The sequence below is a fragment of the Podarcis liolepis genome, assembly GCF_965112155.1.
Source record: "Podarcis liolepis genome assembly, chromosome: 13".
In the NCBI taxonomy this organism is placed as follows: domain Eukaryota; kingdom Metazoa; phylum Chordata; class Lepidosauria; order Squamata; family Lacertidae; genus Podarcis; species Podarcis liolepis.
The window spans coordinates 28,710,603-28,738,269 of record NC_139573.1 but is presented as its reverse complement, the minus strand read 5'-3'; the positions used below and the strand labels follow the sequence as shown (position 1 = coordinate 28,738,269).

The 27,667-nt window shown below is 46.7% G+C and overlaps 1 protein-coding gene across 5 annotated transcripts in view; it reads right to left on the bottom strand.

The window, feature by feature from the left end:
- LOC310690606 (transcription factor CP2-like) overlaps nucleotides 1–23,920 on the bottom strand; it is a 38,167-nt gene extending 14,247 nt beyond the window's left edge. Inside the window, exons 1-14 of one of the 5 annotated variants that reach the window (XM_083469919.1) lie at nucleotides 23,849–23,920; nucleotides 21,377–21,444; nucleotides 17,694–17,864; nucleotides 15,812–16,609; nucleotides 14,127–14,319; nucleotides 12,110–12,220; nucleotides 9,605–9,759; nucleotides 8,583–8,656; nucleotides 8,005–8,110; nucleotides 5,478–5,584; nucleotides 3,611–3,763; nucleotides 2,576–2,686; nucleotides 874–971; nucleotides 128–182 (exon numbers count right to left, since the gene is read on the bottom strand). In XM_083469919.1, coding sequence (XP_083326045.1) covers nucleotides 128–182; nucleotides 874–971; nucleotides 2,576–2,686; nucleotides 3,611–3,763; nucleotides 5,478–5,584; nucleotides 8,005–8,110; nucleotides 8,583–8,656; nucleotides 9,605–9,759; nucleotides 12,110–12,192 — 942 coding nt within the window. In that variant the 5' untranslated portion in view covers nucleotides 12,193–12,220; nucleotides 14,127–14,319; nucleotides 15,812–16,609; ... (1 more) ...; nucleotides 21,377–21,444; nucleotides 23,849–23,920. Of the gene's footprint in view, nucleotides 1–127; nucleotides 183–873; nucleotides 972–2,575; nucleotides 2,687–3,610; nucleotides 3,764–5,477; nucleotides 5,585–8,004; nucleotides 8,111–8,582; nucleotides 8,657–9,604; nucleotides 9,760–12,109; nucleotides 12,598–14,126; nucleotides 14,380–15,811; nucleotides 16,610–17,693; nucleotides 17,865–18,475; nucleotides 19,385–21,376; nucleotides 21,445–23,848 lie in introns of those variants that run through there. The other 4 variants (XM_083469918.1, XM_083469920.1, XM_083469921.1 and 1 more) reach the window with 4 other exon arrangements.
- Between the last annotated feature and the right edge of the window lie 3,747 nt (nucleotides 23,921–27,667).

Genomic DNA, 27,667 nt, shown 5'->3' with positions numbered 1-27,667 from the left:
TTTCTCAGTGCATTATATAAAATCATTTTAAGATTGCACCAGTGCCTAGAAAATTTAAACTGAAAGAGATGAAAACTTTTACGAGGGTGAAGCCAGCTTATCGGGGGGTGTCCCGCCCCCCGCTTACCTCTGCTGTGCTCTCTGATGAGCTATCCAAGGTGTAGCCAGGTGAGGAGCACATCCTGCCAAACAGAGGAACAAAAGCGGGTTACAGTGGTACCTCAGGTTACAGACACTTCAGGTTACAGACTCCTCTAACCCAGAAATAGTACCTCGGGTTAAGAACTTCAGGATAAGAACAGAAATCGTGGGGCGGCGGCAGCGGGAGGCCCCATTAGCTAAAGTGGTACCTCAGGTCAGGTTAAGAACGGACCTCCAGAATGAATTTAGTTCTTAACTCTTAACCACTGTATTCATTTTCGATGGCCAGGGTCCACCTCTAGATGGTCAGCATTTTGCAGGAGGGATTCAAACACAGACCAGATATTTAGGTTTGTGTGATTACAGCAGTTAGAAGCGCTCTGTCGCCCTAGCACAACAAATCCGATAAATTTGGGGGGGGGGGGGAGAGACCTGCCACGATTAGGCAAGTGACAGGAAAATGCCCTGGACAGTGTGGGAAAGATGAACAGTTTACAGGAAGACGTATAAACACAACTGGCACAAATCAGGACGAATCCTCAATGTCATTTAACAGCCCTGGAAGGAATGCTCAATAAAGACAGGAGATAGTCTGATCTCCGCATGAGCTTTGTGCAAGCAAGTCGGGGCAAATGCAGCTCATGGGGATGAGGGGTGGGGAGTCATCCAGGGTTTCAAAAGGATGAGGTTCTTTTCTCATGCTACCACAGGCTCTTGCTTTGCCCAGCTTACCTTTCAGGGGTCTGAAGCTTGAAGGGATGGGGAGAGACAAGTCCAGGGGTGGTTGGAGGACTGTGAAGGTTGCCGGCAACTTCTGGCCATGGGGCACACTGGAAAAGGAGGGGAGAGGTGGTAAGAGGAAACAAAGACCAGGAGAGAAATGTTAGGCCTTGGATGCTGCAACATCTGACACACCCACCCATCCTCTGGTGCTTTGGGGCTACAGCCCTCCTACTTCAGAGAACACCTATCAAAGGGCTGTGTGCATCATGGCACTGCATGGTTGCAGAAAGCTTTTGTTCAAAAAGCAAGTTCCTAGTCGTTATGGGTGCAATGGTAGGCTTGAAGTTATGTGGGCAATGCCCACTGAAAACCTAGATGCAGGATGAGGTGCTGAGGAGGATTCCCAGTGGACAAGGCTTTAGCGCCCTGCTTAACCTTTTATCTGCCCCTATAACTAGCAAAGGGACGCTGGCGGCTCTGTGGTCTAAACCACAGAGCCTAGGGCTTGCCAATCAGAAGGTTGGTGGTTCGAATCCCCGTTTATGGGGTGAGCTCCCGTTGCTCGGTCCCAGCTCCTGCCAACCTAGCTGTTCGAAAGCACGTCAAAGTGCAAGTAGACAAATAGGTACCACTCTGGTGGGAAGGTAAACGGCATTTACATGCGCTGCTCTGGTTCGCCGGAAGCGGCTTAGTCATGCTGGCCACCAGCTCCTTCGGCCAATAAAGTGAGATGAGCGCCACAACCCCAGAGTCGTCCGCGACTGGACCTAATGGTCAGGGGTCCCTTTACCTTTATAACTAGCAAAAGCATTGTGAGATAAGAATGTGGCTGTTCGTGGAACTTTGATTTGAATAAAGAAAAAGCACAGAACAACAAAGACGCCAGGACTTAAGGGGCTATTAGGAATGGGAAGGGGCCTGGACCATCAGCCCCCGACAGAATGGTTGTGCTGGCTAGGGCTGATGGGAGTTGTAGTTCAAAGCATCTTGTAGGCTCCAGGTTGGGAAAGCTGGCTCTAAGCTACGGATGGGGGGAGCCTGTTGTTGGACTTCAGCCCCAGCCATCATGGCAACTCATCAGGGATGGTACGAGCTGCAGTCCAATAATTAGGCCTGGGTGATATATCCATGTATCGGCCAGGACCGGTATGAGGAGCAGACAGCGATGTCAGCTTCACTCCGCGGTATATCGCTGGTGAACCCTCTGCTAGAGACTTCCTCCAGCAAGTATTGCTAGCAGAGGGACTCAGGAGCGGAGGCAAAACCGCCATCCCGCTGAGTGAAACCACCATCCCACTCTGCCCTCATACTGTGCAGAGGGAGAAAAAAGCTGCATTGGTGAGGCACCAATACGGCTTGTTCTTCTCTCTGCGTCCCTAGGCACTGGGGTGAGGCTGAAGCCCATGAAGCTTGTTCTTTCAATACCACGGTATATCACCAGACCGCGATGTTGGGCTGGTGATATTCTGCGATGTTGAAAAGCTGATATCGCCCAGCCCTACCAACAATAGCTGAAGGCCCAGAAGTTATAAGGCTCGGATAGGACAGTTGGCAAAGCACAAGACTCGTAATCTCTGGGTTGCAGGTTTGAGCCCCGTTTGGGGCAGAAGATTCCTGTGTTGCAGGAGGTTGGATTAGATGACTCTTGGAGTCACTTCCAACTAAACAATTCTTTTATTCTCAGTCCCTGCTGTAGAAAGGGAACCTGTACCTCTGTCAGCATGGTGCTTTCGTACGAGGGCTGGTATTTCTCACGCTCCTGAAGGGACTGCTTCTCAATCTTCTCCCGGTCTGTTTTTTGCTTCCGGTCTGCTCCTTTGGGCTGAAAAGTACACATTTGCTATATCTATAAAAATCAGATTTTCACGTACACTTACCATATGGTCCTGTATATAGTTACTGGTAGCCCCCCCCCCCATTTACGTTCTGATTTCACGCATCAGTGAAATCACGCATAATTGAAACCCATTGATAAAGCCTGCAAACACCCTGGCCTGCCCCTGTTCCCCCCTTTTAGCGATGTTTCAGTGATGTCTTTCTGGGTCACTTCTGGGTTTGGTGAGATGTGCTTATACATAGTTGTTTACATATTGAATACATGTAAACAACGGGGGGGGGCGCCTATATTTGGAAGGAGCCCAGGGAGACAAATATTCCAAAAACAATGACAATTTAAAACATCAAAAATCAGTTGCAGTTTAAACAAACAAAAATATAAAAGCAGCCAAAAACATTCTTCTATCCAATGATCTCAGGGTTGCCTGGAATAGAATTCTTTAGCCGCCAAACTCCTGGGTAAACAGGATTAAAAAAAAAACCCGAACAACAACTTGAAAGTTAATGATGAAGATAGGGAACCAGCACTGAAAAGGCCCTGTCACAGATCAGCCCCAAACTGGGCAGCACTACTAACAAGGTCTCGCCTGCTGTTCATAAGGTTTGCTCTTAGAGGGCATCCCATCCAGAAGCCAAATCAGATTCATACCCCCTTAGTTTTAGTAACGGCACACTAGTTTATTAGGTGCTCCCAACAAATTCACTGGGCCCAGGTTTTGCCTTATGTAGCATAATGCAACTTGGCTTATTTGCTCGAGTCACACAGAGCAGGCACTCTCTTGTTTACACCTGCTTTCAGCTTTCTGAAAGAGGAGCTCTGTGGCAAGGCTTCTTTGCTGGGAGTATCCTGCTTCTGGGGGTGGGGGTGTTAGGTTTGATCACCAGCTCCTGCTGGGCAAGGCAGCATTACCTTGAAGACCTTGATGAGGCAGCTGGCCGAGTGCAAGTGCTCCACATGTTCCTCCTTCTCATTGGACCGGAAGGTGTCCACCTGGATTCGGAAGGGAACACCTTTCTCGCCACCGTTCTTGCGTAATGTGAATTCAGTACTGATGCAGTGGACCTGTTACCCAAAAAAAGTGGGGGAAGAGGAAGGTCAGAAAACGGGTAAGCAGCATCAACTGGGAATAGGGGGTGTTCATAGAGTTGTAGAGTTGGAAGGAAGGATTTTATTTTATTTTATTTTTTGCCTAACGTGAGGCTCGAACCCACAACCTTGAGATTAAGCATCTCGTGCGCTACTGACCAAGCTATCCCTCAGGCTTATTGAGCAATGATTCTTCCAGTTTGGGCAGCTGCATGGAAATGAGCCTTGTTACAGTCAAGAGCCTGTACAAAACAACTTTGCTCATTCCATGTGCAAGGCCAGAGTGGTAGCAAACATCCCTTTTAGTTCCAATGCTCAGGCACCCGTGCCAGTGTTTATGGGGCCAAAAAAATGCCACACGCAAACAAGGGGAAGTATCTGAAGGTCTGGGGAACCCTAAGGCTTGCAGAAGTGCAGCAGGCCTTTTTAAGAGCGTTGGCCCATCTAGCCCAGAATCCTGTTCTCACAGTGGCCAGTCAGATGCAAGCAGGACAAGAGCCCTCTCTTCCAGCAACTGGCATTCAGAAGCATCACTGCCTCCAATAGTGGAGGAAGAATATCTCTATCAGATCTAGTACCCCTTGATAGCCTTATCCTCCATGAATTTATCTGCTCCTCTTTTAAAGCCATCCATGGGGGGGGGGGGAGCTCCATGAAACAGCCCAACGAAGGGTAAGCATGCTCAGTGAACACAGAATACTAACTGACTGAAGGCAGTAGGAATGGAACTGAGTGGCTGGAATCCCGGTCCTTCTGCACTGCAACGTTTTATTATTATTATTATTATTAAAGGTTTTGTTGATTTACAAAAGTGTGCAATGTCTCTCGTATTTTTTTCCCATGTAACATTTTTACAAATCAGTTTCATTTGTTGAGACATTAGGAAGAAAAGGAGAAAAGAGGTGGAGGGGGGGAAAGATGGGTGGGGTGGGGTCAGGTGGTGATGTTTCTATTTTACTTACTATATGTCGGGTTTGGTGTCAGCGTTGCTTGTGCAGGTTCTTTGCTGTTCACTTGTGTTCCTTTGGTGGTGAGAGAGGTTGGGGTTGGCCTAGGGTGTGGTTATTCATTTGTGGTTGGCTGTGGTGGTTTTTGTTTTCATGTGTGAGTGGGGTGGGTGGGTGTTTTGGATCAGGTTAGCCATATTGATTTATATGCTGTTGGTGGATTTTTGTTGCCTTGTTGGGCTGTGTATGTGATAAAGGGGAGCCATACCGGGGTGAAGGTGTCTTCTTCTATTTGTCTGCACTGCAACATTTTGTGGCAGCTCCTACTTACAGTACTATTGCCAGAGGGCTCTCAAATTGCAGCGTGCACATACACACACATGCCTATCACACTCCTTTTTACAGCATTGTTTCGGCAGCCCCTGAAGTGCAGTCTCCTTTGTGACCAGCACCGGTTATGCCACCCTAAAACTGCCCCTGCTGTTATGACTGCGACTCGTGTTTGCTTGCATCTGTTGACTGCTATTATCCTAACAACACCTACTTGTTATTCAATTGCTGAAGGCATACAGGTTTGTTTACACATACTGTATTTACATTAAGTGCCAATGGTGTATGTCTTGGAAAATACAGAGGAAGCAAAACTGGCCTAAGGGGAAAGGGAATAAAGGACCAAAGGAGGAGAAAGCAACTGTAGGAGTCAAGGAATCCTACCGGCAGGTATCCCCACCTTGCTTGCTTACCTGGACAAAGACAGAAGTCCGCTTCGTCGGGTCCCATAGGAATTCCACGGTGTTGAGCAAGTTTGGGTGGATATGAGGTTCAAGGATGCCGACGGACATGGGGATATCTGTAGTTGGCCATCAGAGGAAGAGGGGGTCAGGATTTCAGGGCCAGCTTACAATCGGAACAATTACCTTGGGGAGGGGGGTGCATGGAGCTTCCTCCCTGGGAGTGCACATAGAATCATAGAAGGGATCTTGGAGATCCTCTCATCTGAGCCCCCTTGCTGAGAGCAGGATCCACAGTGCAGGATGCAACGACACCTTCCCTGCTCAGTGCAACCCAGCCTCTGCTTAGATGTCCCCAGCGAATGTTTCCCATCACCTCCCAAGACAGACTGTCTTTTGCTTCTCCTAATATTTTAGTGAAGCAGAAATTGGGCTGCCGCCTCCTGTCTCTCCACTGCCCTCCTTCCAATCCCTCTTCCGAGCTCAAGTTTCCCATGGAGACTTTGCCTTAAGAATCTTTTGCTTCTTATTCCCAACAGTAACCAAATTTTAAGTCCACACAACTGCATTTTCCTCCTCCTCGCTTTCCCCTTTTGTTTTCCCCATTGACTATTTTATACTCAAAACCCCTTTTTGTTTTCCCTTATGATGTTCTTTTAAAGTGCCACAAATACTGATAGTCTTGCATGTATAAATACATTTTCTCCCTCACCCTAAAGAAGAAGTCTCTGCCAGTGGAATGCAGAAGCAGAGAAATGTGGAGAGGGCCGAAAACGTGAAGCGGTGCTGGCGAAGCAGTGGCTGAGCAGGACAGCGTGCTCCAGAAAACCTTGAAATGTCAGGGTGGGAGTCGAGGCATTTGGAGACATAAAAATATCTCGGCCAGCCCCAGGTTAGGAGCAGAATGCATGAGAAAAGGACAAAGATTTCCCTGGCGGGTTTCTCACCAGATTCTGTGAATAGAGCTGCTGCCAATGAGGGCTGCCCTGAAGCAAGACCTGCCCGGCCTCTTAGTCTTGTCAAAAGACCTTGATAGAGCAGATATTCCAGTGATGAGTCTCCAGGGCAGGCCCCAAACATTTTCCTGCCTCAGGCAAAGGACATGAAGGCACTAGGGCACCTATTCAAGGTGCTGACATTAGTGTTTAGATGACTTGGGCCCCAAATGCCTGAAAGGCCGCCTCTTTCGCTGCAGACCCTCTTGGGTGCTGGGATTGGCAGAGGGGATGCTCTTGGATGTTTCACCTCAGAAGATTGTGGGGCGGCCCAGGAGAGGGCTTTCTCTGTGGCAGCCCCAAAGTTGTGGATCTCCCTCCCCACAGCAGTGTGTCTGGCACCTTCGCTACACAGCTTTTGGTGAGTGCTGAAAACGCACCTCTGGCCTTGTGACATTTGAGATGTATATTTTCATGATGCACCCTATTATTGTGATCCTCATGGGTAGGCAAACTAAGGCCCGGGGGCCAGATCCGGTGCAATCGCCTTCTAAATCCGGCCCGCGGACGGTCTGGGAATCAGAGTGTTTTTACATGAGTAGAATGTGTCCTTTTATTTAAAATGCATCTCTGGGTTATTTGTGAGGCCTTCCTGGTGTTTTTACATGAGAAGAATGTGTGCTTTTATTTAAAGTGCATCTCTGGGTTATTTGTGGGGCCATAGGAATTCGTTCTCTCTTTTTTTATTTTATTCAAAATATATTCCTCCCCCCCCCCAAGGTCTGAGGGACAGTGGACCGGCCCCCTGCTGAAAACGCTTGCTGAGCCCTGGATCTTGTGATGCTAAGTTGTTTTAAACTGCTTCTAATGTTCTTTTTAAAATTGTTGTAACATGGCCTGGAACCTTGTGGGAAAGAGTGGGTTGTTGTTATATTGTAATTATAATGTACTTTTATAATAATACATTATAATATAATGCGGGAGCAGTGGACTTTGGAGTCTTCAAGCAACCCCTCCACCCGTGCACAATTCTACATTTGTAAATAAATGCAAACATTGCAAAACTCTAATAATCCTCCTTCCCTTTTTTCATATTTTATTTTCAATAATTTAACAATATAACATCCAAATTACTTACTACTTCTTCCCTTCTAGATTTCCCACCCCACCCCTGGTTTCCAGTTTCTCTCCTTTATTACCTTACACATCTTTAATTTTCCATTCCGTTACAAGTCCATTGATAACCCTAATTCACGCTAGTGAAGTAATGTGAACCAGTGACCTCCTTACAAGGGAGCCCTGTGCCCCTGGAATTTCTCATTGCTCACAGAAGTGGGCAAATGTTTCCTGCATCCTAGCACTTATTTTCTACTGAAGCCGAAGCTTTTCTTAAGGGGGACCCTTAACCTTGTTCTGTTGACTGGGTTTCGCTTACAAAAAACTCAATCTGATCTTCAATCTGATCTTCTCTAAAATCATCATGAAGCATTCCCAGTTACAGAAGACTGACGGTTATGTTGAAGGTTTAAAAGAAGCAAGGTTTAGAAGTATTTAAATGGGCGCAAAGTCTCCAGGGCCCAATTAAAAAATGAATCATTACTTACCAATATCCAGGATGCGGTCACCTGGCCTGTTCCACCTCCATCCCTCCAGCTGCTGGTGTTCAGTATACTGTAGTCGCCGGTCATGGAATACCACCCTGACAACACTCTGACAGGGAGAAGGAGGTGTCAGAGATTCCCCAGGACCCACTTCTACCACTGGGGAAGTGCAATTCATCAAACACAACTTACACATCCTTTTCTCCTAAAATGCATAGGTCTGAAAGCACTCCCAATTAGGAATGTTGAAAACATTCAGATTTAAGAAAAGAGAAATCCAAATGTTTTTGCTAGCAAATGAATAACAAAAGAGCAGGAATGAGAAGGGAGCATCTACAAGCAAGGCATGGTGGGAATATCCCAACATCTGGGACCTTTGCTTTCAACAGAGAGATTGTGCATCTAGCTGTTGTAACTTAGTGGCTGGACCTATCTTCTATATACTCATTTATTTGTGTCCCCCCCAAAAAAAACCCTTTGCAACATATACGGTGTCAATGAATTTCAAAAGCTAATTATGCATTATGAGCATCCCAGGTTTTTTTGTTTAATGCCAGTCAAATCTCCCTTTCCATCCTCACCTTCAGTAACTTGCGCCCCTCTGCAAACTCTCCCATCTTGGGATTGCACAGCATCCGGATCTCATAAGATTGCCCTAGAAAAGAACAGAATATGTCATGAATGGGAGGCTGATGTATAACAATAGGTCAAGAATCTGGAATATCAGGCACAAATTTTCACCAATGATTATCTAAGCCTAACATGGGTCTTGAACTCACAACCCTGAGATTATGAGTCTCATGCTCTGCCGACTGAACTATTTGGCTAGCAAAGGTTCATGTGTACATTTGTAGCTTTAGTATTTTACAGTATCTGATGGGCAGCTTGCAATATGATGTAATACATTTTATGTCAACCTGAATAATTAATCAACCAGAAAACATCCCATCGAAAGCATGCAATTTTAAGCCTATCAGTCAAATGTCAGAGTCCGAATCAAGCTTTGATGCTGAAATCCAAATTGCAAAACTTGAAAATTTTGAAATTTCACTTGAGTTCTAGTCTAGCACCTTTGATATAGCAGGAATTTTACATGGGTCGTGAATAGGAAGCCTCTTGCTCACATGCGCGGCACTTTTGGTCCTCCGGATGTTGCTGAGCTACAACTCTCATCATCCCTGGCTATGCTTGCTGGGGCTGATGGGAATTGTAGTTCAGCAGCATCTGCAGGGCCAAGGATCCCCCACCCCTGCTGTGTCACCCTCCACAATTCCCTTCATCCCTCACCACTGGCCATGCCGGCTGTGGCTGGTGGGAGTTGGGAGTTCAACAATATCTGGAGGTCAAAACCCATCAGCATGGTCTGCATCCATGCAAAACCTTCTGAAACCTCAATGAACTGCTAGCAGCATTCTGAGCTGTAAAAGCCAGCCTGAGCTGTTGCTTTGTTTGTTTTTAAGCTTCTTGGATGCTTACCATCCTATTCACTGTGTCTATTGAAGAGGCGACACATCTGTCCATGCCTTATGTTCGCCACTAGGGGTCAGCATCTAGGCAAAGTTCACTCCATCCTCAGCACACACACACCTGCCCTAAACCTTACCTTGGTTGAGATAGGTAAGGGTCTCCTCATGCTGCTTGACAGCTGGAGAGGTAACGGCACACAGAACATACTGGAAAGAAGGGCAGTGCTGTTCGGCCGACGTGGAGATGCTGTTTGGTTCTTCCTGTTTCAGGAATGGCAAAGTCAGGGGTTCCCTGCAGGTAGCAAGGGAGAGGGGCACTTACAAATGATGATTTTACACTCAGCTGAGGGGAGAAACTCCTGCATAGACAACATGTACATGAAGGAAGTAGCCTGCAGGCTACTTACAAACGATGATTTTACACTCAGCTGAGGGGAGAAACTCCTGCATAGACATCATGTACATGAAGGAAGTAGCCTGCAGGCAGAGAGCCAGTTTGGTGTAGTGGTTAGAGTGTTGGACTAAGACCCGGGAGACCCAGGGTTCAAATCCCCACTCGGCCATGAAGTCCGCCCCTTGGGTCAGTCACTGCCTCTCAACTTAACCTACAGGTTTGTTGTGAGGATTAAATGTATACAGTACCTCCTTGTGGTTTCTGGAGGAAAAGTTGGGGCATAAATGCAACATATATACAGTGGTACCTCTGGTTGCGAACGGGATCTGTTCCAGAGGCCCGTTCGCAACCTGAAAAGCCCACAACCTGAAGCGCGGTTTTGTGCTTCTGCGCATGCGCAAAGCACAATTTAGCACTTCTGCACATGTGCGAGCGACGAAACCCGGAAGTAACCCTTTCTGATACTTCCAGGTCGTAACATGAAGCAAATGTAACATGAGGTATGACTATATTCAAACGCACTTAAAAACTCCATACGTACATATATGCAGTGTGCAAATGTCAGGATGCCGAATCCAACAGTAGCTTCCCTGTGCATAGATGGTGCAGTATGGCTAGTTGTTTACGCGCAAATTACCTGCTAATTTCTACATCCTTGCCCTTTCTATGTAGGAGTATCATGAGTCATAAGGCATCGGGTGGGGGGGTGTTTTTGTTCCCTCGTCCCACTTCTGAGTGTTCAATGTGCCCTAGGTAGGACACAGCTTTTGTCTGAAAGCATCTCTCTCACACGTTCTGTCCGGCACTGACAACATTCACATCCGTCTTACAAATAAAGCAAGCAAAGGTTACTAGACTGCCCAATTTATAATTAGCCGGCTTGCCAAAATGTAGCCAAGTTACTCGTTAGTGGCACATTTAACAGCTCTGAAGGGAAAGAAAGGGGGAAAGAAAAGAAACAGCTCTCTTTTGCTTGACAAAAGCTTCCTTGCCCGCTCTCCTGGGGGCAATTCTTTACCCCAGACTGCCGGGTGAGTCTCTCTGTGTGCAAGCCTGTTTTCACATCTCATGAGTCTGCAAAAAGGCTTTCGACAATACCCTCCGCATTTAGCTAGGTTGCTCTCTGGGTGGCTTGGGGTCAGTCCCTGTCTTCCTCCCACCTGACATACGTCACAGAAGTCTTTCTTTCTTTCTGCCTGCCTCTTGCATCTCTCTAGCCTTGGACTCTTAAATGGAACCGTTTAACAGAACTTGTGGGCGGCTGCAAAATCTAGACTTCAACAGGCTCGATTGTCACGCTCAGGGCTTGAAGAGGCCTCTGGGGTGGTTTTCTGGACTTTAAAAATAAATCCACCTCTGCAGAGTTGCAGAGTTGCAGTCTGGATGAAGGAGAGATCCGGGTGGCAGAGGAGGTGTTAGGAAAGGTGAGCTTCAGAGCAGGTTCAAAGGAAGCTTTTGGTTAGGGAGAGGGAGGCAGAGTAGAGGAGGAGACCCCCTCCGAGAGTTGCAAGCATGGCAGAAGGCAGAGATAGGAGGCTGAGGAAAGATGCAGAGGTGGGCAAGAGTGGAGGGAGCAAAGGAAGAAGGGGAAGAGGAGAAAGAACCAGGAGGTGAAAAACTCTGGACAGCAGTTTGGGAGGAGACTGGTGAGGCATGCTAGAGCAGTCTTGCAGGTGGGGATACAAAGCACCCCCAAAGAGCCAACAAACATAGTTGAACCCAAGAAGGAAAGCAATAGGATATCCATCCAAATCATTGGTTCATTCACAAGTCCATAAAGTCTCCCTCGCATGGATGAATCTTGGCTTCTGTGCTGTGAAGCTTAATTTCCTAGAATTTGTTTAGACTGCAAGACGTAGCAATGCCACTAGTGTAGGTGGGTTTAAAATAGGTCACAAACAAATCTGTGGGAGGGAGTCTGTGGAGGGGATATCAGCCGAAATAGTTGAAGTGGAGCCTCACCGTGCAGAGGCAGTCTACCTCCAAATAGCAGATCCCTCTCGGCTTGTGAGATTTCACAAGACCTGCTGTTGGAAGCGGGCTAGATGAGCTGTTGGTCTATAGTGAGGCTGTTTGAAAGGTTCTAAGCAGCACCAGTAACTCCTGCCACTATTCTACGCATCCCTTCCTGAATAAATTTCAGGCTTCTGCATGAACTTTCCACCTCCCCGACCTCTGCGGATGGCGTTGGGTGGGAAGGGAAAGGCAGGGCAGGGCAGGGCAAAGCAGAAAAAAGAAGGCCTCTCACCTTATAATGTTGCTTCCAGAGCAAGGATACACTTCCCCCGGGCTTGGCCAGTAATGATCAGGTTGGCTGTGCCAGAAAAGCATGATTGGCAGATCCCCAAAAAAAGATGGACTAGGAAAATACCAGAGAAAAAGAAAAGAAAGTCTTAGCTCTGCAGCAGGCTGTGGCTGTTGTGCAACTGGGACCATCCCTTTTCTTTTTATGCACCTGCCGGCCAGGTGGGAGTGTTCAAAAGGAAATGCCATTCAATTGGCTGAGGGTTAAATACCTTGGATAACAGCATTTTATAGCCTTTTCCTTTCCTGGGGTTGACCAGAGGAACTGATGGGTGCCAAGGACCCAGGACACATTTCTTTACTTAAAGAATAGCCCACAACCTCATTAAAGAGAGACATGGGTGTATAGTCCAAAAGAGCAGAGAAAGAAGCATGAAAAAGCCCAGGCAGGTAAAAAAACAACAACAACAATCTGGTGGCTAAACCCCAAAGTCAGGTAAAATGGCCTGTTTGGAACTAGGTTTCATTGGGCAGCGCTGGATAAATTTTAAACCCTTATTTAAGGGTTTTTTTGAACAATCAACAAACTATCACTATTAAATGAAATCATTCAGAGGGAGGCAGGAAAGGGAGGGAGATAAAAGAATAATTGCTTGCATATGTTTGTAAATGTAATTGCAGACAGGAAGAGCAAAATAATTTCTGCTTAAACCACTTGCAAAATAAAACAATAATGTTCCATTGGCTGCTGGAGCAAGCTGCGTGACAGAATAAACTGTGGTTTCCGATCTGCATTTTAATCCAGCATTCTGTATTTTTTAGATATAGGTTAGAGGGGCTGGTTAGAAAGGGTCTCTCTTTCTGGAACCCCCATCGCAGTGCAGAAGGGGAAAGTCTCCATTGCCACAGGATAACTGGGGGAGCTTTGTGTACACACAAACAGCAAAGTCTTCTCAAAACATTGAATAAAATGTGGATTCCATCGAAGTTGCATTGCCTTTCTTTTTGAATGCAGTGAGCCTCCCTCCTCAGACTGCGTTCAGTGATAAGAGGGGTGAATCCTTCTAGGCATGGGCAGGGCACTTTACCTTAACTGCTGATCTGTCACAGCCAGCTCTCACTGCTTTCAGGTCAACTGAAATGTCTTCATGGCAGGCTCAGACTCCAGAACACCCCCCTTTTAGAAAGGGAACCCCTGGTGGGAATTTACATGCGGCTTGCTTGAAAGCAAGCACAGTTCTAGAGTATCCAGCAATCCGTCACACTCTGGCGTGACCAAGATACAGAAAACAGGCAGAATGAGGCTTTGCAGCCTGGTTCACAATGGCTGGTGTCAGCAGGGGGCAGATTTAGCACCCACTTCAGTGGTGTATCCTGAACTGCACCCCAATACTTCCTTCTATATGCTTGGTCCCTTCACTGGGAGAAACCAAAACTCAGCACTTTTTCGACATTCATTTATCAGGTTTGTTTGTTTTAATACCTCCCTACGATGTGCAAATATCAGGACAGTTTATACATGTAAAAGTAGAAAGAAAATACCAAAAGCAGATGCAAAATTATTATTAATTTTTTTTAAAAAAACTGGAAGGTGGAAAAGCACCGTGGCAAAAGCCTTTTGGGGTGAGGTGAGAGGTCTCTTTCCTTGGTGATGGAAAGTCCTTGGTGCTTAACATAGGCAGCTGGTGAGCTTCCCTAGGGAGAAAGTTCCATAAGAGGGCAGACTCTCTCCCCAGGGATACCATGGCTATGAGAGAGAGAGAGGGAGGGAGGGAGGGAGGAGAGTTAGCAGGATCACACTCCTCCGTCCATAGGTCTGGCCAAGGCACTGTGTCAAAACCAGGCCTGGAGTTGAAGGACAACCACCTCACCCAATTGCCTTGCCCAAGAAGATGATATATGGTATATATAAAACTGTCTGGTAGCTGCTAGAATCCCCGAGGTCCACCCAGGGAGTGGTCTCACTCAGCCACCTCTTTCAAGGCAATCAGGACCAGCCCCTTTCACAGTGAGGCACTTACCTGGACCCAGGCACCTTGCTAAAAACCAGAGCCAAGGTGAGCCAAAGGTCAAGCAGACGTGGTTGGCCACACCTCCTCCAAGCACTTCATCCACCTTCTCAGCCCACTGGCCTTTCACAGCATCCAGGGATGGAGAATCTGTGGCCATAAACATAAAACTAGATGGTGCTCTGGTTGCAACCATTGATCTGATCTGTAGAAACAACAGCATCTGGAGTCAAGATAGATACGGACTATTTTATCCTCAAGCTGCTTAGCAATCATGGCACCGTATGAGGGAGCCAGCGTACAGCTTCCGGGTCACGTGACCAGCATGACTAAGCCGCTTCTGGCGAACCAGAGCAGAACACGGAAATGCCGTTTATCTTCCAGCCAGAGCGGTACCTATTTATCTACTTGCATTGGTGCGCTTTCAAACAATGGGAGCTCACGCCATTGCAGGGATTCGAACCACCGACCTTCTGATCAGCAAGCCCAAGAGGCTCAGTGGTTTAGACCACAGCTCCATCCATGTCCCTAGTATGCCTTTATAGGGAAGGGCAAACTTGCCCTGGAGTCCTGATAATGGACAGCCCAGCCCATCCTTCACTGACCAGGCTCTGGCAGACGTCCTCCCCATATGCGTACAAACACCCCACCCATCCTAATGACAGAACTAGTCCTGGGAATCATAATCAGACTTCTGCAGCTCATTTCAAATGTTCAAAGCCCTTCGCCTCCCTCATTGCGGTGCAAAAGCCCCACAAAGTAGGTCAGCTTTGTTCTTCTCACATTGCAGAAAGGGTGTCTGAGGCTGATCAGATGGCGGCTTGCCCAAGGCCTCCTAGCAGACTTGTGACAGCCATACAGGATTGGTGCTGTCACCTGGCATCCTTGGACCATTGCCAGGGCCCAGACAAGACCCACTGCTGATGCCTCTCCCTGGAATGCTTAAAATTCTGGCCCCGTGCTCTGAGCAGCCCCAGGTAGCCGGTCCAGTTTCCCACAATGCTCCTCACCTAGCATTGCATCTAGGATGACAGCCACCCACCCAAATAAGTTTTTTCTGGGACCAAGAAAGAGAGGAAGGGACCCACTAGGGCCCCCCTCAAACCTGAAGCTGGTCAATATATTACACATGTTTAGTAATATTTAATGCTGTATTGTTTTTAACACTCGATTGGGAGCCACCCAGAGTGGCTGGGGAAACTCAGCCAGATGGGCGGGGTATAAATATTATTATTATTATTATTATTATTATTATTATTATTATTATTATTAGAGATAAGGTTCAAACCAGGGACTCCCCATTTCCCCTTCTAAATCCACTTTACTACACATAGCTCTCTCTTTTGGGCAAATAGAAGCCTTCCAGTACCATCACCTAAAAGTGTGTCTTCCTGAGAGCTGGCCTCACAATGGGTTAACTTTGAAGGCAGTGTTGGTATTAATGACTGTTGCATAGTCAAACACAGAGTTGCCTGGAGTGTGTAGGAGGTCAGTGGGGAAAATGGGGTCTGACGCAGTAAGGCAGGAAGAATCCTTTCGGCTCTTGCGCAACCGTCCTGGAGCCATTTCCGTATTATTACGGAGAAGTGTTATAAATGTGTCATTATGTAAATCCTCCAAGTCAGACAATCACTACCAGAATGAAAAGAGGGAAAGGGCAGTGGGGGTGGGGGGTGGAATTGTTGCCTGCTCCTCACCTCTTGCCGGACGATTCCCAATTGTGTGATTGTTTTGGCAGCGTCACCGCCAGCATCATAAAAGTGAACTCGCCCGGCGTGTTCAAGAGCCCAGATGTCAATTCCGGAGACGGGCAAATTGCACCTGTACTTCGTACAGCAGGTCTGTGGGAGGTATGGGGGATGCCATAGCTCAGTGGCAGAGCACATTCTTGGCATGCGTCCAGTCCTCTGCATCTCTCAGAAGGCCTTTGCTCTGAAACCCTGGAGAGCGCAAGTTGCACTCTGTAGAACACTATATTCTATTGGAAGGGCAGTCCGGGTTCAAGTCTGGCGAATAAAGAAAGAAGCTAAGAAGGGTGAGCAGGAGACTTGAAGCTGCCCTTCAAGTCAAGGCTGGTTCAAGATATTTTGCTGCCTGAGGCCAAGGACAATATGGGCACGCATCTACACACACATGTCCCGTGTGTGGAAACAGAGCACACTGGAAGTTGAACCCTCCCCATGATGAGACAGTGTCCTCCATCACACCTGAGCTCAGTGGGCTAGCATAAGAGGCTCAGTGCAGGCTGTGTGGAGCACACACAGAGAGCTCAGTTCTCCCACCCCACCCCACACACTGATAATTTTACTATTTATACCCCACACATCTTACTGGGCTGCCCCAGCCACTCTGGGCAGCTACCAACATATATTAAAGCATAATAAAACAGTAAACATTAAAAAAAAATACTTCCCTATACAGGATTGCCTTCAGACAGCTCAGGGGTCAGATAACTCCATACCCTCTGACCTTTCCCCAATGAAAATAGGAATGTTCTAAGGAAAAGCGGGACATTCCGGGATCAGATCAGAAACCGGCATGGCTTCTCTAAATCAGGGCTGTCACTAGAAAACAGGGACACTTAGGAGGGTCTGCAATATGCATGGGGGGGAAATTCTCCAGAAAATTCATCAGCATGTTAGTGCACAGTTCTCCTAATAAACACCTTTTTAAAAAATGGAGCTTTGCCTGAAGTACATTTTTGCAAGAATTTTTCCCTATTGATTTTGTGTGTATTACTTATCATGATAGGTGCCTTGTTGTGGCACGAACACTTTCACCTACTACAGGGATTTTTTGGGGGGGGTTCAGCCCCACCCCTGCCTTAATACAACCGTACCTTGGAAGTCGAACAGAATCCGTTCCAGAAGTCCATTTGACTTCCAATACGTTTGGGAACCAAAGTGCGGCTTCTGATTGGCTGCAGGAAGCTCCTGCAACCAATCAGAAGCCATGGAAGCCCCATCAGACATTTGGGTTCCAAAGAATGCTCACAAACCGGAACACTCACTTCTGGGTTTCTGGTGTTCGGGAGCCAAAACGTCAGAGTACCAAGGCGTTTGGGTTCCAAGGTACGACTGTGAATGCATTTTTGTAGACATTGGTGGGTTGGGGAACTTCACTGCAACCTTAGAAGTAGTGTGAATTTTAAAGGGGAGCTGTGGTTTGGTTTTGCATATTGGCTGAGTGTGGATTAGGGTAGTTTCTCATTAATATGCCAACAAAATTGAATTTCTCCTGCCCCTCCCTACCTGGACTACCATTCAACATATTAGTCCATGAATTTGAGGACAGTCACATTACCTATCAGCTTATGACATACCCTCCAACATTTCTCTGATGTCCTAAGGAAAAGCAGGACATTCAAGGACATTCTGGCTTCTGTAAATCCAGGACTGTACTTGGAAAACAGGGACCCTCAGGGGGTCTGTTATGAATGTTGATAATTCTCTACTCCCACTATGAAAGCTAAACCATGACTCAGCACTAAAATTCTGATTAGGAGAATCCTAAATTCATTTTTTAAAGTAAATTTGAGTTGGGCAAACATTGCTTAAGCTCTTCCCCTCTCCCCATTACATTTCACCGTGTCCCATTCCAGGAGGAAGTAAATTCCAGTTCCAGGTTTTCTTTGGTAGAGAATATTGCAATGGAGTAGAGCGATCCTTAGCTGGCAGCCGGCATGTAAGAAACCCTTGGTCCCTGGTGGAATCCTGTGCCAGGGCAAGATCCTCTTCTGGAATACATTCCCTGCAATCAGGAGAAGTGAAGCAGAGAAGCTGGTTGAATCTAAGAGAGTCACTTTGGGCCCCGGGGATGAGGGACCTTGAGAGAAACTCATCTTAAAACAGTGTTACTAGCTCTGGGATGCTGGCGGTGTGCTAAGCATCCATTCTACAGCTCTTCTTCCTACGCAGTCGCTCTGACTAAGAAGGTTCAGCAAAGGCCATGGAGAGAGGAGACACAGTGGGGCATGAGTCATATATGCTGCCATACAGAGCTTTGGCAGCTTACAACTTCCCTATGATTGCATTTGGGCAAAATGAATGTTTTTGTGCTCCAGTTGCCAGACGAATAGGAAAGGTAATTCTGCCTTCTGCTGTGCCGTGCATGTGAAAATAATTGTTCTGTGAAGGTACAGTTTGCAGTGGGGATTTTTTTAAAAAAATAGTTCAAGTTTCTAGGCCTCATCATGGTGGAACCATGAAACCACGTATCTGCAAACAGATCCGGTGCTCATTTCTTGTCTATTTGGTTGCTTAATTAACTCTATCCATTCCTCTCCAGCTTATCCCTGAACACCACCCCAACCCCCCCCCAAAAAACCCACCACATCCTGATTTTTGCACCAGTTCACTTACTAAGTTTGTAACAAAAGCATTAGCAAGTCCCAGCATCAAGGTGATATAGACTAATTTCACAACAGATTTGCTAATGCTCGAACCTCCTTAAAATCCCCAACCCCAACCTGGAAATCTTGCTCCTACCTAATCCCTAACTTTGTAGGGTTGGCTGTGGTTATTTAGTGGTGACGTAGGGGTACTCTGTGCATGCTCAGGGGCACAGTTATCTTTATTATTACTTTATACAGTTCCCAGGCTTTGCTTCTGGAGCTGAGACCCTCATTATCTCTGGCTCCTTCTGGGGTTTAGATGAGCTAACTTGGGATGTTTGTTTTGGGAGCTGAACTGGAAGCCTCGCCAGTTTTATTATTCAGAAATAGCTCCTTTGTACTCTTCCCTGTACTGTAACTTGGTGCTTACTTTCCCCGTATAATGCGTTCAAAGCGAGGGGTGAGGAAAGGAAATATCCACAATATGGAATGTTCTCTGAATACGAAATCAGGGTTTACAGCAAACAATTTTTAAAAGGGAGGGGGTTGTTGTGAAAATGGGCAGGAAGAGAGGATAGAACCCTTGGCTGGAGGAATCGCCCAGAGGAATCACGGTCTGAATGCCCAAGGTTTAATTCAAGGTGACAAATGTCTCCCCAAATAGTTCAGGAAGCAGTGAACAGCTACAACCAGGACTAGATACTTGATCACATAATTGATCACAAGGGGTGCTTCCCATGGGTTCAGACAGATATCTGGTTTGGCACTGCATCTCTGTGGCCAGCCAGATGCCATTGGCTAATCATAGCATGTCAGAAATCATCTGTCCCCAGGATTTGGCCATCAAACGAATCCTGCCTGAAACACAGAGGGTGGTATTCCTGCTCAGAGTAGACCCACTGAAGTTAACAGACATGATTAACTTTGGTTCATTCATTTCAATAAGTCTGCTCTGAGTAGAATGCAACTCATTTGTTCCATTTTTAGCTCTAAATGTCATTGATATATCACCCTCCATTAATTTGTTCAACCATTTTAAATATATATATGTATGTGTTTCATTTATACACACCTTTTCTCCAAGGAGCACAAGATAAGCCTACATACTTTAATCCTCACAACAACCCTTGAAGGTAGGCTCAAAGATACCGACTGGCCCTGTGTCACTCAATGAGCTTCATGGATGAAACAGGATTTGAACCTGGGTCTCCTTGCTCCTGTTGCAGGGGGAAGGTATGGCCCACCAACTCCCATCAGCACCAGCCAGCATGGCCAGTGGTAAGTGATGGTGGGAGCTGAGAGACCAACACCAGCTGAAGGGTAACTTCCCTACCCCTGATCTAAGAAAATGCAAAATGAACGTCACTTCCCAAGACAGACAACCTACTCAGCCAACAGTCTCTACATCTTATCTGAGTTGAGCCTTAGTTTGTTGGCCCTCATCCAGCCTAGTGCTAGTTCCAGGCATTAATGATGTGTGTGGTCGAAATGTCAGCTTTCAGCCTCTAAAGACGGACTCAGCAAAAGACAAAATATGGAGAAGGCCCTGAATTCAGTATATACAACTGGGTTAATTTTCATTATCTGTATATGCTGCCCAGCCTCTGATGTGCCTTGAGGGGAAAGGGCATTGCTTAACCCCTAAGCATTTCAGCTTGAATTATTCAACTCTTGAATTATTATTATTATTATTATTGGGGGGGGGGACATGTTGCTCCCTACAAGGAAACCAAGCAAGTCAAATGGTAGAGCCAAGAGGTGGGGTCCCAGCGGTTTTGTTGGAAACCGAGAGACAAAAGCCATGCAGCCTTTGGCTGGAGCTGGTCCAAGACACTTTGCCGCCTGAGGTGAAGGACAGCAGTTGAATGTTACTTTAAACCTGGCAATGGGACAGCATCCGCCATTTTGTTTTTTTTTCTAGTCAATTGGCAACTCTAAGGCTGAGGTGCTGCACATTCCCTGAGTTTAAGGGCTGTGTGGCCAGGGGATGAGAGAGAAGACCAGGCGCTCCGGACCCAAAAGTGGAATCTGGCAGGAGGGCTAGGGGATGGCTGACAACAATTAGAGGGTCCTGTTCCTGGTCTAAAAGGGGAAGTAATGGGGTTCCTTGGGAAGTTATCAATGGTTTCTTAAAACCAAACAATAATATTCCAAAATAATATTCTAAAATTGCCAGAGTTCCCCAAGAAGGAGGACTGATAGTCAAAGCACTCTGAGAACGGTTTCTCCGTGAGGGGAATATGGGTCTCCTAGCAACTCTCAGTACCCTTAACAAACTACAGTTCCCAGGATTCTTTGGGAGAAGCCATGACTGGCATGACACAGCGTAGAAGGGGCCTATTTCTCTTTCTGTCATAGGAATTAAACTCTGACACGGAGGGTGGGTCCTACTTAACCCCCGTCACACATTGAATGAATACATGGAGGAGGCCATGGGGCCACGTGAGGTCTCCCCACCTACCACCATCCCCACACACCAACACCACCCTCCCCGACAGACATCTGTTTCAACATTCATTGGCAAGAGGTCTCTGCATGCACAGATGCATGTGTGGAGGGCTCCCATGCACATTAATCCCAGGGATGTGGTGGCAACATACAGGACTAGGCTTCAAGGACCTGCAAGCCGCCATTCATCGGTTCATTCCTTCACGCAACGTGTGGAGGCAATTGTGTGTAGCAGCCCTTGTCAATTCTCCACAAGTGGAATATCCCATCCCCTTGCTGAGATTTCTGATCTCCGCCCCACTCTTCCTCCTCAGGGAGTTGCTGGCACTCTCCCGTTTGCCTCTGGTGAAGTTTTATCTGCAAACAACTAAGCAAGCAATAAATTTATCAGTAAACAAATGGCATAGATTGCCTCTCCCCCCCCCCCATCTCCAGCACCAACCCCCAACTCCTATTTCTCTTGTTTATACTGTATACATACCAGAGGCTCTCACGCTGTCCTAGAAACCTGGCACGTGTTTGATGTCAAAACATATGGAGATCAAAGGCCTGGAGAAGGAGGAGGAGGAGCAGAGAGGAAAATTCATATCCAAAGTCCAGGTCCTGCCTGGGCACCATTTGTAGCTCGGGGACAGGAGTGAGGCACAGGTATTGCCTTCACCCGAGAGGGGGTTTGACCCCAGAGCAAACTGGCAGTGCTGGGGCTCAGCCTTGGAACACACAATAACAGAAAATGCTTTCTGAGCAAATGAACATTTCTTGGGTGTTCACAGATACAGTGGTACCTCAGGTTACATACGCTCCAGGTTACAGACTCCCCTAACCCAGAAATAGTACTTCAGGTTAAAAACTTTGCTTCAGGATGAGAACAGAAATTGTGCTCCGGCTGCGCAGCAGCAGCAAGAGGCCCCATTAGCTAAAGTGGTGCTTCAGGTTAAGAATAGTTTCAGGTTAAGTACGGATCTCCGAAACGAATTAAGTACTAAACCTGAGGTACCACTGTAATGATAGAACACAGCCTTTCCAGCTAATTTTGGTCTGTTGTGAATGTGCAACATGCTGGTATGCACTGCTCAATTGCTCCCCCGCCTCATTCCTCCCTTTGCACAAGTGGGATAAACAAAGCCTTGGTTTCTCGTTGCATCCCAACCGGGGCCTGTGGTTTGTTCGTTACTCCCTAGAAAGGCAAGCCAACCACAAATCATGACTGAAGGTTGGCTAGTAATTGTGGCTCATTGTGGAGGAGCAAGCCATGATCCCGAGGGGGTCTCTTAGCAACTCTCAGCACCCTTAACCAATGACACTTCCCAGCATCGTTGTGGGGAAGCCGTGACTGCTCAAAGTGGTATGATACAGCTTTAAATGTATAGGGCAGATGGGGCCCAAGTCTCTGAAGACCAAACACTGAGGAGATCATGGCATTTCTTATGCTTTGGGTTATAACAAGAGAGGACTTCCCAGTGCAACTTGCAGAATCCATCACTTAGGTTCAAAGAGCTGAGCACTAAGCGTGCTTCCATACTTTGGGGGAGCCAGCCTTGTACACAGCAAATGCTTCCTTTTCAGATAGGGAGAGGGGTTTAGTGGGCAGAGGAAACGGGTATGGAAGACATATACATGTTCCACTTTATATCCTGGAGACTTGCAACATAGTGAGCGGAAGTTCATCAGGTGTAGCTTGTCCGAGCATTAAGTTACAGCGATCAAGGAATATGTACCTGTTGAATATTGTTCAGCAGTGACAGCTCCTCCAGAGCTCTGCCTGAGGGGGAGAAACACTACAAGGCATCTCTAGGAGCATGCCAGACAAGTAACTAGGAGTCAATAATAATAGTAGCAGTAGTAGTAGTAGTAGTAGTAGTAGTAGTAGTAGCAGTAGTAGTATATTACTTATACCCCACCCATCCAACAGGGTAGGAAGAGAAACAAATACTTTTTTCTATCTGCTTCTCATTTTTAAAGTCCCCCCCCCATACATTCCATTGCAAACATTTCATTGTTTCTATATTATTTTCCCCCCCGCTGATTTAATGGGAGACCAGTCAATCATCTGCTGCCTGTATATTCCTTGTTATCTATCCAAATAGGATTAAATACTACTAGCACTCCTTTCCCAAACAGGCCATCAGACCTGCCAGATTTCAGACACACTGAACAAAGGGCCCCCTGTTTCGCAGGCAATTTAAAAAACGGTGCTCTTCCTATAATCTTCACATTACTTTTAATGGGAGACCCAGGTGCCTATCTCCTGCTTGTACCTTCAGTGTTCTTTATTTTGCCTACCGGCATGAAACTGCCAGGCATTCCGCAACCCTGCAAAGGATTAGGTCTGCAGTGTTTTAGAAGGATAGAACCAAAGAGTCCCCATTTTATAGGCAATTGAAGAAGAGACACTCAGACATAGCCTAGCTGCTGTCTGAACTACATTATACGAACCAGAGCTGGGGAGCGTTCTCCAAGGGCCACATTCTAGCAGTGGGTGGGGCTCCAAAAACTTAAAAGGGTGGAAACAAAGCGCACACACAATATACAGTCACACCCTCATTCTTTCTCTCTCTCACACACACACACACAAATACAGTACCACCTCGGGTTAAGAAATTAATTCGTTCTGGAGGTCCGTTCTTAACCTGAAACTGTTCTTAACCTGAGACACCACTTTAGCTAATGGGGCCTCCCGCTGCTGCTGCGCGATTTCTGTTCTCATCCTGAGGCAAAGTTCTTAACCAGAGGTACTATTTCTGGGTTAGCTGAGTCTGTAACCGGAAGAGTCTGTAACCCGAGGTACTACTGTACACACGAACCAGATTTCTTTCTTTCTTTCTTTCTTTCTTTCTTTCTTTCTTTCTTTCTTTCTTTCTTTCTTTCTCTCTCTCTCTCTCTCTTTCTTTCTTTTTATTTATTTATTAAATTTCTATACTGTTCTTCATACGAGTATCACAGAGAGGCTTACAATATACAGGCGTCTCCACACATTCGACTCGTGCTCAACCCTGTGTCCGTGTGGCACTGGGAAATTATTAAATAAATCGAGTTAAACCGCAAAAAAGGGCCAGAAAAGAACAGGGAAACTGCAAATAAAAAGTTGCGAAAAGGGCATGGAAATAGCTAGCAATCCCAGAAGCCTTTGCATCAACCTTCAAGGCCTATGTGGCGACACCCTTGTCGTTGTTTCCATGCCATCCTGCAGAGACAAGGAATACTGAGAGCCAGCATTGCCACTATTCATCCCAGTCTATTAAGTGCCGCTGGTTTTCTAAAAGGGTTTTACAGGGGTTTCCAGAGATTTAGAGGGTGTTTGCAGGCTTTTGCTATGTGTGATTTCACTTATATGTACCCGGGAGCATAAGACGCCTGTAAAAACACAAAAACGCAGAGTATAACAACACACAATAACAATTCCACCCTCCCACCGTTTAAAAGGCCATAGATTGTATAATTAAACAAAGGTATTCAAACATACACACCCCTTTTACACACCCACACACCCGTTCTCTCTCACTCACACATGTACACCCACCAGTGCCTGATTTACGTATAAGCTAAACAAGCTATAGCTTAGGTTCCCATTCTCTTGGGGCCCCCCCAAAAAATGAAAGGGGGAAAAATTGGGTGTACATTTCCAAAATATAAGATAAAAAACAAATAAAATAAAACCTACATACAGCAACAGTGATTTACGTTGTGTAGGCTCCTATGATGTACCGTATTTTTCGCCCTATAGGACGCACTTTTCCCCCTCCAAAAATGAAGGGGAAATGTGGGTGCGTCTTATGGGGCGAGTGCAGGCTTTCGCTGAAGCCTGGAGAGCGAGAGGGGTTGGTGCGCACCGACCCCTCTCGCTCTCCAGGCTTCAGGAGAGCCCCAGTGCCAGCCCCACAAGCTCGGGGGGCAGCGGGGAGGTGCAGTGCGTCTCCCCGCTGTCCCCGGACCTGATCTGAAGGCGGACTGCGGGGAGAAGAGCGCTTCTCCCTGCTGCCGGCCCCACAAGCACCTGGGGGGGGGGTAATTTTTTTCCCCTTTATTTCCCCCCAAAAAAACTTGATGCGTCCTATGGGCTGGTGCCTCCTATGGGGCAAAAAATACGGTAAGTAATGGGCCCCGCCTGCTAGCCTGCTCCCTAAAATATCACTGGTTTGCTCATTTCTATATATAGGGTACCTACATTCTGCATGTGCAAATGGCTTTAGATACTTATTAGGTCCATAAATTACCATATAGCATATATTCAGCACAAAAAACTGCGACAATTTGTTGTTGACAAAGGACAGCTGGACATATAAAGGACCCCATTACCTTCAGTAGCTAGGGCCTCATCAAACCTAAAGTCAGCCCTGACACCCACTGTACTTCCATGCTGTGGAGTCCCTTCCCCATTGCACAACTGATTGGCAACTGGGTTTGCAATGCAGAGTTCCCTGTTCCTGCTGCTGCGGCTTCTGCACTGTCCAGAGAGGGAGCGCTTTCCCTGCGTCAGAAGCCAGCGCAAAAGTGGACCAGGCTGGCAATGTAGCAAAAGGGCCCTCTGCTTCTTCTGTCTAATGGCGAAGGTTCCCCAACATCTGGAGGTTGCCCATCCTTGATCTAAGCCCACACCCTGTATAACCTTTCTGTGACCTGTGCAGGTTCTTCTAAAAAAAGAAAAGCTTTCCCCTCTCCTTTTTCACTATTCTCTCTCTCTTCCTCTCCCTCCCTGTGACCTTCCTGCGAACTGCACATAGTGTTCTAGTCCGGTTCATCAGTGCAAAACAATGCCTCCAATGCAAAACAGCTAAAAGTGAATGAACAAACAAATGAACTGGGTTTTTGGTTTTTTTGTTTTTTCATTTCCATCAGCTCAAATTCCCATGCATTTGTGCTAATGAAAATGAATGAACAAACGGGGCCTCGTCATTTGCTTAGATTCCCATTTGTTTCTAAACTGTCCCATTAGACGCGCAAAGTGCACTTTCTGGAAACATCACGTGTTGTCCAACGAGAGAGAGAAAGAGAGAGAGAGAGAGAAAGAGAGAGAGAAAGAGAATTTAGTGCATTCACCTGAAAGCATCAAGAAGTCCCCCTCCAGACTTCCCACTCATTGCCAAAGGTTGCTTCCTGGATATGCCTGGGGTTCACACATGCACGCCCCATATACATGTTTTATTCCCACATGTTATTTTGAATGGGTGACAGGGCTTTCTCTTTCTCTCCATCCCCTGGAACATAAGCATGTTAGCACTTGTTATCCTCCTGGGATCTAAGGATCCCAGACTGAACTTCAGATGTCCTGGATTTTGCGTTCACGCCAAGGATTCAGAGTTCCTGACTCTTCCAGGCTGGAAGTGGGATCTTAAGGTGCTGGGGAGTTGCATAATTACCGAGCTCTGTAATTCCGAGACTCTGATTTATTTGGCCATCACATCCTCCAGTCTGGAAATCTGAAAACTCAAGAGATGATGTATATACTGGTGCAAGAAAGGAATTCTGCACATTTGCAAAAGCTGCCCCCTTCACATTATTATTATTATTATTATTATGGAGAGTTAGCCCTGACTCAACTGTTGAAGTGAAATGAAGAACAAAATAAATAAATAATAGTCTTGGGTTGGAGGCACCCCAAATTTCCTCCCTTTTTTGGCAATGCATAAAAGGGCAGCTTCCCATGAAACGTCTGGAATAATGGCAACTGGGGTGCTAAATCAACGTCAATAGCAAATTGCCCTGGCTAGTCTCTTGACATCTGGGTCAGTTACCAAGGCTTTTTCATGCAAAGCCAGAAATTTGGTCCTTGTTTTTGAATTAACACTTTTTTAAAAAGTAGGGGGGGGGGAACCTAATGTAGTCAAGACCATAGATAGGGAAACTAAGGCCCAGGGGCCGGATCTGGCCCAATCGCCTTCTAAATCTGGCCCGTGGACGGTCCAGGAATCAGTGTGCTTTTACATGAGTAGAATGTGTCCTTTTATTTAAAATGCATCTCTGGGTTATTTGTGGGGCACAGGGATTCGTTCATTCCCCACCCCAATATAGTCTGGCCCCCGACAAGGTCTGAGGGACAGTGGACCGGCCCCCTGCTGAAAAAGTTTCCCGACCCCTGGTCAAGACTGAAGCACCAGGTTGTTCAGCTCAGCCCCAGTGGACAATTTGGCACACTGCCACATGTAAGGCTGCAAAAAGGCTGTCTTTGAGGTCCCTTCGCGGGGCGCTGGCGGGTTGTGGCTGAGCAGCATGTCAGGGCAAGAACAGCCCTGGGGCTTTCTCTCTCACACCCACTCCCCTGACATTTCCCAAACTCCTTCTCCTCCTCCTCCTCCTGCCTCCTGGATCTCTCCTGGTATCAGAATGCGTGGAACCAATAATCAGCAACTGTAGGTAGAAGAAAGGTGAGGCAGCTATCGCAGGCCTTGGGAGCATAGGCGGCAATTATTCTCCACTGCTGTTTTCTATATACACATGCCCCAAGTCTTCCCACCTGTTTCTAGTAAACACTGTTGCACGCACAATGCTAGTAAAACTTCCAACTCCCATCCAGCATGTTTGGGAAGTAGGAGGATTTTACAGATAGATAGACAGATAGAAAAATCCTCCCCTTCTATGTGTTTCCCTTTCAGAGTTAACACTTTAGTAACCCTGAACAAAAGCGTCGTATAGTAAGCAAGACACCCCGCTTCTTTTTTTTAAAAAAGAATTTTTTTATTTTCAATGCAGAATCATAACAAAAATTACAAACATTGAATCCAAAATAATACTGTACAAACAAAAATCCCCGGAACATATAGGGGGGGAAAAAACA